Source organism: Neolamprologus brichardi, chromosome 3 (assembly GCF_056152115.1).
Source record: "Neolamprologus brichardi isolate AB-2024 chromosome 3, ASM5615211v1, whole genome shotgun sequence".
Classification (NCBI taxonomy): domain Eukaryota; kingdom Metazoa; phylum Chordata; class Actinopteri; order Cichliformes; family Cichlidae; genus Neolamprologus; species Neolamprologus brichardi.
Window position 1 is genome coordinate 26,310,904 of NC_142106.1, and position 10,541 is coordinate 26,321,444.

At 38.4% G+C, this 10,541-nt stretch overlaps 1 protein-coding gene across 1 annotated transcript; it reads right to left on the reverse strand.

Annotated features, from left to right (window-relative positions):
* Positions 1-2,342: 2,342 nt before the first annotated feature.
* On the reverse strand, positions 2,343-6,329 carry LOC148104089 (serine protease 27-like). The gene is made up of 6 exons (XM_087835457.1): positions 6,272-6,329; positions 5,558-5,578; positions 4,869-5,031; positions 4,170-4,432; positions 3,168-3,316; positions 2,343-2,888 (listed from the first exon to the last, which is right to left on the reverse strand). Exons 1-6 carry the CDS (start codon positions 6,327-6,329, stop codon positions 2,553-2,555), a joined length of 990 nt encoding a protein of 329 aa, XP_087691583.1. The 3' UTR covers positions 2,343-2,552.
* Between the last annotated feature and the right edge of the window lie 4,212 nt (positions 6,330-10,541).

Below are 10,541 nucleotides of genomic sequence, written 5' to 3' on the forward strand. Positions count from 1 at the left end.
CCTCATGAACAGAGGGTGTCACATGTTAAGAAGCTGAAACTATTAACCCTTAATCCAATTTGACTGTAGATAACCTCAAATGAAAACTGATAGTCTACATATTGAATATGTTTCAACAAGCTAAAAAAAAACAAAACTTGTGTCAGTGCCCAAATATATATATATACTAAATTCTGTATTATCATACCATTCCTGTGTCATAATGTCTGTGAGTCTGTGAGGGTTTTTTTTTTCATGTCACACTTGTTGACTGATGTTTTTCTTCTTGTGTTAATGGAAAATGTCATGTGATTCTGACTGAATGACCGCATCATGTTTTAAGAGTTATGATGTCAAAAACAATATTGACCAGTTGTAAAAATTGCCATAGGCACACTGATGCTCAGAAGTTATTTATAAATCTCTTTGGCAGACTTGGGACATGTTTTTCTGCTTCCGAAGTATGAAAAAATAAAACATTGTAAAAAAAAAGAAAAGAAAACGAAAACAAAAGAGTTGAGTTGACAGCTTTCATTCATTTGCATGATTGTCATCTTGTTTCAAATCCATGTGAACATTTTCAAAAGGGTGCTCACAGACACAAACTATATCTTTCTTGGCTACTACTTCAAAGCAGATTGTGCGCTGTTGGTCTTGCGTGCTGCACAATAACATTCAATATTTAGTATTTACCGTTAGTTACAGTTATCTAGGCTATTTCTGTTGTGTCGTGTTTATTGTGTTGTTCTAAAGTAAATCCATTGGGCATTTTTCTTGGCCTTCAGACTATAATTATGATGGCTTAAGAACCAAATGGGACAGGCAAAAAAACAAACAAACCCTAAAAAACAGAGATTTGAGATGGGAAACTGTTCTTGAAGTAGACAGGAAGTGTGATTTTTATCGCAGTGGAAGCAAAACAGCAAAAGAATTATCTTATCAAATGTGAAGGGTAGTTTTGATCTTCTTTTGCTGCTGGATCAGTCAACTTTGATTGGAGAGAGACAAAATCTGCAGCATTAGAATCTAGTGCAAAAAAAGATGTAAACATAGAGCGCACACCCGATGCCCGATCTGTCAGCTTTCAGTCCCGACAGCGTTTCTGTGTATGTGCCGTCGGGTGAGAAAGCCGAGTCTACACAAACGCAAAGCAGGAGATGAAGCCTCACTGAACATGTTTCCAAACCAACTTCATTCTAAGACAAAGACTAGAAAATAGGGTGAAGCATGTCTGCCCTTTGGTTTCACAAGTGCCAAGGTAGGTCTCCCCTGCAGAATTGCTTTTCCCTTCGTCGGGAGCAGCGCTGGGCTGTTTAAATCACAGACAAACAGTATCCCACATTCTTGATTTTTAGTTCACAAACACTTCTCATAATGACTAACTACTCCTGACATTTTGGAGATGTTTGCTCTTTATACAATAAAGTTACAGCGGGATACAAATAATATCAGGCTGATCCTGCCACATTTTGTTCCCCCTGTCTAAATCACAGACAAACAGTATCCCACAGCTGTTTATGTTTTTGAACCCATTTTGCGCAGAGAGGCATTTTTTGAAAAATGTATTGATATTATTACACATGAAAAAACACAACTACAGTAAAATAATTACACCGTGACGCCTCTGCCTTTCTAAATGGAGGGACAGTAACTGCGTGTTTATATGTAAGCCTGTAAAAACTGAAGATAGTCAGATTAACAGTATTTTGTCTCTATCTGCCATTCTGAAATTCATCTCATGTAAACAATAACCTGGCACACAGCGTGACGTGAAAAAAAGGCACATACCTTTGATGTTGCACGACGAACTCTGTATTCCTCGTCCACACGTAAACGCAAAAAATGAGTTTTAAAAAATCTCAGTTTTCGTTGATTCCAAACGCCGTTTACGTGTGGACGAAACAGCTGCGTTTTCAAAAATACCTGTGTAGGTGTGGACATAGCGTAAAAGAGTTAGTAGTTTATTTTATTACTACCTGTCATTTATTGCAGATTACTTGTATTTGCTTAATTGTTTACTAAATGTTTGAGGTGTGAATGAAACCGCAATGGAGCAAAATGTGGGTGTGTGTGGTTGGAGGATGTGTTAGTGTGTGCGCGTGCGCATGCGAGAAGGGTGTGTGTGTGTGTGGGGGGGGGGAACATTTTTCTTGTAAAACAAAGGGGAGCCTAGCAAAAAAAGTTTGGGAACCACTGCTTTAATCATTAAAATGTCTTAAATGATTAAAATGAAGTAAGACAGAGTAAAGCAATTCACAATATTTTAGACAGTAGAGATAGGTAAACATGTTACATTTTCAGATAAAAGTTATTCTGTGTTATAATGTCTAATATGCTCACTGACTCAACTATTTTTTAATATTTACCATTACTTTCATACCTAGTGCTTCATTTATAAAAAAAATTAAATTGTGTATTCTCAAATACTCAAATCCTAAATTGGGTAAGTTGAAACTGAAGCTCCCCCATAAATCTATTAGAATAAAAAGCATAGCCTTCACCTCTAGGTTATAAAGTTTCATAAAGAAAAATTATTTCAAGCTTCAATGCTGGACTTGAGTAAATGTGATGAGTTAAATTCCACCACTTCCAACAAACACTTGGAGCAACACAACAAGAACACAGAGAGAGGTGAAGTGAGTGAAGTGGATCAGGTTTTCACCACTGTCAAACACACTGTCATCTATCGGACAAGTGAAGTCTAAATCACTATCAGTGCCTGGCGAGGTGAAGGTAACAAAGCCTGGTGATTTGCCAGTGACGGTGTCGCTGATCCATTTCTGGTACTGGGACACACGAGTGTAGATCCCAGGTCTCATAGGCTTAGCACAGCCATCACCAAAGCTCACAACTCCACTTTGGACCCAGACTGATTCTTTCTTTGTCATAAGTGGTCCCCCGGAGTCTCCCTGTAAAAAGAAAAAGTTCAGACAGATAGGCGTCCTGTAGAGGTCCTGACTTGTCTCAGTAAGATCAATCCTGGTGAAGTATGGATCGTGTCAACATGAAACAGATTATTTGCATGTCTGAGTAAGAGGCCATGATGCAGTAATGTAACAAGTAGTGTAACAAATGATTTCTACATGAATTAATGAAGTAACATGATGCGTTACTTCCTTAAAAAGTAACTAGCAGCATTTGTTGAATTAACATCCCACTCTATCTTGAAAACAAACAGTGGGTGTTACCTGACATGAATCCTTCCCTCCAGCTTTTAACCCAGCACAGATCATGTTCTCTGTGATCTCACTGAAGTCTTGATAGTAGCATTTGCACTCGTTGTTTCCCACTATTGGTACATTCACCTCCTGCAGGATGTTGGAAAGTGAACCATTACCTAATTGGAAAAAATTCAAATGCAAGAGCTTTTATTAAAGAAGCCAGCACCATCTTCTTCTCCCTCCACTGTGGATCATCTGCCTCAGTCTCATGCTATTCTTAGCATTCTTTCTTGCTATGTCCTCCTCTACACCCATGAAGCTCTTTTGTGGTCTTGCTCTTTTCTCTCCTGCGTGGCAGCTCCATATTCAATACCCTTTGTCCAACATGTTCCCTCTTGTGCACCTCTTCTCCAATGTATAAACCATATGTCTAACTATGTCTCCAAACCGCTCAACCTGAGCTGTCCCTCTGATGGTCTCATGAATGAAATTCGAAACATCTTTAGCTCAGTATGTCTATGAAGGTTCTCAGTCATCCAGGTCATCATAGTCTAAGGAACGTGGAAAGACAAGCGTCTGGACTTCTTTAAGTTGCTTGAAGAGGTTTCACCTCTCATCTGAGAAGCTTCTTCGGTTCATGGGTCAAATGATTGAGAGTCCCAGATTTAAGCCTTGTGGGAGTAACCCCCCAAGAGTGTCCCCCCTTGGCTCATGTGATTAGATAGAGGATCATTAGGGGGTCCATTGTCCCTCTTGGGGGGACACTGCCACAGGGCTTAAATTTGGGAATCTCCACCATTTGACCCTAGAACTGAAGAAGCTTTTCGGATGAGAGTTGAAACGTCTTCAAGCCACTTAAAGGAGTCCAGATGCTTTTCTTTCCAAGCTCCTTAGACATCTTTAGCTCAACTTCATGCCTTCTTGTTAAAGCCACCATCTCCAAACCGTACATCATACTAAGCGTCACTATTTCTTTTGAACCTTGATAAAGTAAGTAAAGTAAAATAAACAAAATTTTTTGTAACTTACTTTCCGTAGTACCAAAACCAGTGACCCAGCTGCTGGTCCCATTGTAGAAAGTGCTGTTTTCTGAGGCTAAACAGATGGGTTGAATGTAGTCTGTGAAATTCACCGGAGCTGACAGCTTCAGGAGGCATATGTCGTTCTCAATTGTTAAAAGGTTGTAGTCGGGATGGCAAACAATGTTTTTAAGTGTCCGTGTCACCTCATTTGGGTTTAAACCTGACTGGCTGTGGCGACCCAGATGGACCTTTGTGAAGGAGAGTTCAAGACTTGACAAAACGGAAAAAAATATATAGTTATTTTCATAGCGTCTTATGTTGACCATTATAACAGTCACCTTAGTAACAATCGCAGTAATATATATATATATTTCCAGTTGATGGAAAGTTTCTCATCTCGCTGTGATTTAATGTGCTATTTATTTAGAGTCAAATCAAAGCAACAGCAACAGTTTCTTCAAGGCCTTTTATACATGTTAGTATTAGCCATCAGTCATTAGAACCAAAAAAATAGCTTAAAAAAAGGGACCACATGATAACCAGACAAGTGCAACATTATCCATTTTCTTACAAATCACAAGTCTAAAACCCCCCCCCCCCCCCCCCCCCCCAGAACTTTCTGAAGTCAGGAAACAGTGCTAACTCCTGCAACACCATGCAGAAACATTATTATTACTAAAAATGGAAACTTACAATGGTGACTTACAATGAACTGCAGTGAGCGGCCGTCAACACCCACTGGTCGGTGATGAGGGACCCTCCACAGGTTAAACTGCCAAAAATGGATAAAGCTACTTGCCAGGGCCAACTTCCTGGGGGTGCATCTTGACCTCCTACAATTCTGCTATTTTTTGCAGCCATGCCGCATGCTGATAAATAAAAATGGATGCAAGTTAAATGGTGAGTACGCTGATAAGCCACAATAAAAACCACTTACTGGTAAAGCAAAGAGCATTCCTTATTGTTTTAGGTGTAATGTTTGGCAATTTATCTGCCATGTTGTTTTTGATTGTGTCTGCCTGCAAGGGCCTTTACTAAGAAAGATGCAAAGATTCTTAAAACATGCTGATTATACAACAAACTCCACTGACTGTAAGTCAACTTTCAAACCTCCCCCCAAAATATGTTGCCATTGTACCCTGTCCTTGCCGTAAAACCAATATGTTTAGTCATTGTTCATAGTTTCATAACTTTGGCATTTAATATTTAACTTAACAAAAAGTGTATTCAAGGGTGTGGACTGTAGGATTAATGTCAAATGAAAAAGACTCAGAGCACTCCTTTGTTGCTGAAACAAATGGTAGGAGTATCGTCTATCGTCTATTATAGAGGAGGAAATAATCATTTTGAAACCTGAAGCTTGCAGAATGTGTAAAATTGTTCTTGGATGCTTACCGGGCTGCTGTGAATGAGCATCTGAAAATTGAAACAGCGATAACTAGTTAAAACAGTGTATTGCACATCACGATTTACTTTTGTCAGCATGGATCAGAGAGAGGGGAAACAAATATGTAAAAACTGAAATTGAACCTGCTCACAGAATTTTAGGAAAAGTGAGTGATTTAAAACATAACTAAACTAAAACTGTCCTTCCAGGAAATTTAAAAGTATTTTTTCCAATAGCAAATTAAATTTATTATCTTATACTATATTATGTTATATTACATCTTATGATATTGCCCATGTATTTTAAAAATTCAATTTCTAATATCATTGTCTGCTAACAATTCACTTTTATTTATTTATTCAACAGCAAATAAATCAAAGATTTTTTCATTTGCACCTGTGCCAGTATCGTCTCTTCCCTTATAAACATTGGTTTTTATTAGGTTACTGAATTTAGCTCTGCTGAACACGTGCTAAACACATAGTTGCCAGTTTATTGATGAATAAATTGGAAATATCTATGTAAAATAACACAATGTGACTTTCCTGTCCTACAGCAATTTACAGGGAATATGCCAAGTGAGCCCTTTAATAGTAACCTGGCAGAAAAAAATGTGACTAATGTTTAATGTTTTGTATCTCTGTATTAATCTTTCCGCTCTTCTTATAAGCTATAGCCCATAAGAAAATAGTGTAGTACTGCAAATAAAATCAATTTCTCACCTTTGCACAAGAGAGCGACGATCACAGAGAAACAGCACACAAACTGTTGGAGAGACATTGTTAAGTACACCGGTTTTAATTTGACTTCAAGTATTAAATATGGAAATCCTGGTGAGCTCCACCCACAAGCTCATGCCTCCACACTTGTCCTTGCCCTCACTGACCACTGGACCTACATAAGCAACAAAAGACAAGGAACCAGGTCAAACAAGTTGGGCTTGATGCTGTTGTGGAAGTATCCATTTAACAAAGCCTGCAGACAAACGGTGAGTGGAAGCTAACCTCCTTTAATCAAAAAAGAACAAAAATCCAAGCTTGGTGAGAGGAGCCATTGCGGGAAGAATGACTAGCAGAGTCTCTCCTGAAACCAGCAAAGCCCTGGGTTTAGATGCCTTCTACAGAAACAAAAGGCAGTACAGTTCTGTTTTCACACATTTAGTCTTTCCCCAAAGAAAAGTTCACACTCTCTTGTTACCTAACACAGTGTTGAAGAGACAAAAGACTCTTGCTGTGGAATTGTCTGCTTCCCTCCAACTTGAGATAAAATCACCCAGCTGTTTAAAGGCATGAATAAGGTGTGAGACATTGAGACATGCTAAAACCCAGTGGCACCAAAGCATTATACAATAAATAATAAGGCGTTTACATGAGAACAAAGTTCATATTCAAAAGATGAATGGATGAGTGAACATGAATGAAAAAATGACCCAGATTATTTTCCTGAGAAACACTTCCATCAACCATCAGGTGTGAATATGAGACCGTATCTATGTCACGACATGGAAAATCTATGGAGATAAAACATTAACTAAACTATAAAACCAAGGTAATGTTTTAATTATGACATTATTATTAAATACTTTGATTATTTTTAGGTATGATTATTTCATTTTCTCATTTGAAAAGCTGCATATTGTAGATACATGATCAATAAAATGAACTATTTCTTCTGTCAAAAGGAAGGACTTACTGTAACATACGACTGTTGTTATGACGTGCTTTTTCAGGACTTAAGAAATGGCCTTGGATTTAGTCTAAATATTTGATGTTACATTATATAACCACTTTGATGCAAACTAATTTGTCTATTCTTGTGTGATGTCATGAATAGACTTTCTGAAAAAAATAATCTCAAATGCATTGCCATTCTGCAAAAGGAAAAACAAATAATATGATGTATGTTTGAAATGTCACGCCCATTTAAAGAGTAGATGTATTGAGTCTTCATTCGTCCACAGCTGGCCCTGAACAGAATGTAATGTCTGTGAAGGTTCTCAGTCATCCAGGTCATTGTAGTCAAAGGAGCTTGCAAAGAAAAGCGTCTGGACTTCTTTAAGTTGCTTGAAGATGTTTCACCTCTCATCAGAGAAGCTTCTTCAGTTCTAAGGTCAAATGATGGGGAGTCCCAGATTTAAACCTAGTGGGAGTATCCCAGTCACATCCTGGGCCATCTGACCTCAGGAATTCACATGATAAGGTGGGGCTAGGTTTCACAATGAGCGCACCCGAAACTCTGGCTGATTGGGACCCACACCCAGTTTCACACCTTGGCTCAGGCGATTAGAGGATCATCAGGGGGTCCTTTTGTCCCTCTGTGGGGGGAAACTCCCACTGCAAGCTCCTTTGACAACAGAATGTAATCAGTTATTAGATCACATCCAAAAATCTTCATTGGTATTGGGTTGGGAAGGCAGTGATGAGCTGATGTTGGTGATATATAGACTTCAGTTATATAGTTTCTCCCATCTTTAAGCTGACCACTCAAAAGTTCAAAACACCTGACTTTCTGGATGACCTCTAATTTTCTTCTTCTAAATTCAGATCAAACTGAGGTTATTGTATTTGATCCTAAAAATCGTAGAAATATGGTATCTAACCAGATTCTTACTGTAGATGACCAAGACATGTCCTTCATCGCACATATTAAACAAATATGTAAGACTGCGTTCTTCCATTTGCGCAACATCTCTAAAATTAGAAATATCCTGTCTCAGAGTGACGCTGAAAAACTAGTTTATGCATTTATTACTTCCAGGCTGGACTACTGTAATTCATTGTTATCAGGATGTCCTAAAACTCACTGAAAAGCCTTCAGTTAATCCAAAATGCTGCAGCAAGAGTAGTGACAGGGACTAGACAGAGAGAGCAGATTTCCCGTTTTGGCTTCCCTTCATTGAATTAAAAATTCTGCTCCTCACATACAAGGTCTTAAATAATCAGGCCCCATCTTATCTCAATGACCTTGTAGTACCATATCACTCTATTAGAGCACCTCCTGTTTCTGGTCAGTGACAACTCATACTTTTCAACTATCCTTTTTCTCCCTCTCTCGCGCTTACAGACACATAACGGGTATGGGAGTAAGTCACTTTCATCAGCCCTTGCTGACCATTATAAAGAATGCAGATATTTGCCATTTGCCACACTGACTTCACTTTTCAGACCTGGAAAACGTTTTCCATCTTTAGATAATCTCTCCGGTTGGTGCCTGTCTGCTGGATGTCTCATTTGCAATTTTTCTGCTAACTTAATCACCAGGTTTTGTTCTGTGAAAGTGCTGTATGTCAAAAAATAAGAAAGAATATAAAAGAATACGGCAGAAATAAATTGTATTTTAAAATTGCATGTTTTAATCATCAAAAGTATCAAGATACCAAAACAAGATTTGAATAGAATTTAACCAAATTGGGAACATACCACTTATATGCCCATATGTAACATGATAACATTTATAGGGAATTACAAAATTACATTTTAAATGTATTAATTCAAATTGGCCAGACTTTTAAATCATTACTGAAGTCATGAAAATACATCTGATAAAGATTAGCAAACCACTATTCTTAACTGATGTATTTCCTGTTTCTTAACCACCATTGAGAAACAGGAAATAAGAAATTGTTGCTATTTTCAGATTTTTAAAGAAATATTTCATTTCTGAATATTTAAACCGTCCACTTCTTCTCTTATGGTATCAACAGTTAGTCTAATTTCTACTAATAACTGTTTCTCTTCTATTTGTGAAGTGCCCAGAAACTTAAGCTGTCCCATAGATCTATTGGAGTAATAGTAATTGTTTCAAGTTAGTACTTAAGTACAGGACTTGTAAATGTGTTGAGTTACATTCCACCACTTCCAACAAACACTTGGAGCAACACAACAAGAAAACAGAGAGAGGTGAAGTGAGTGAAGTGGATCAGGTTTTCAACACTGCAAAACAAACTGTCACTGTCACATGGGGTGGGGGAGGGTGGAAAATCGGTAGGAGCAGTGGTTGAGATTGATGTGGGGCAGGTGAAGAATAAGTCATAGTCAAAGCCCGGAGAGGTGTAGGTAATAAAGCCTGGTGGTGTTCCGGTCACGGTGGCACTGATCCAGTTTTGGTACTGGGACACACGAGCGTAGACTCCTGTTCTACTAGGTAGGGTGCAGCCATCACCAAAACTCAGAACTCCACTCTGGATCCAGATACCCATATTATTTTTTGTCACAAGTGGTACCCCCGAGTCTTCCTGTGAAAAATGTGTAAGTTCTTAAAACAGACTTAGATCAGTTGAACATCTCATGAAACTTAATTTCTACTAAATGCATAAAATGGTTCTGGAGCTGTTCGTGTTAACCGTCAATCAGACACACTTAACTTTTACTGATTAGTTATAGTATCATCCAACACTCTCACCTTCACATGATTAAATCGTTTTTAGTCACTGACAGAGAGTATCACAAAATTTTTTCAAGGTATTTGGTTTATAAAAGAAATTAAATAAATCTAAGTGAAATGATGTATGAATAAATGAACTTTGTACTCACTCACTCGTGCTCAGTGTGGACTCGACTCTACTCAGTTTTGGTCATTTTGTCGTACAGTTGAGCACTACCTGCATTGGGTCATTATAGCAATGGGGCCAAAAGTCCAGTGACATCATTTGTATACATCACGACCAAAAAACAACCAAAACACAACAATGGAGTATGGGAAGCTCATCTTGCAACCGGAAAGTTGGCAGTTCGATCCCCTGCTCTGTTTGTCTCGGTCGTTGTGCCCTTGGGCAAGAGACTTCACCTATCGCCTACTGGTGTTGGCCAGAGGGGCCGATGGCGCGATATGGCAGCCTCGCTTCTGTCAGTCAGCCTGCTGTGGCTACAACTGTAGCTTGCCTTCACCAGTGTGTGAATGAATAGTGGAATTGTAAAGCGCTTTGAGGGTCTCGAAAAGCGCTATATAAATGCAATCCATTATTATTATTATTATTATTATTATTATTATTAT

Bases quoted from the DNA above. Each gene is read 5' to 3' on its own strand.
- LOC148104089 (XM_087835457.1), bottom strand. From the start codon at position 6,329: ATGTCTCTCCAACAGTTTGTGTGCTGTTTCTCTGTGATCGTCGCTCTC. The intron at 5,032-5,557 runs GTAAGCATCCAA...TTTATTTATCAG, and splicing joins TGCTCATTCACAGCAGCCCG to CATGCGGCATGGCTGCAAAA. The intron at 3,317-4,169 runs GTAAGTTACAAA...TTTTCCAATTAG, and splicing joins TGGTTTTGGTACTACGGAAA to GTAATGGTTCACTTTCCAAC.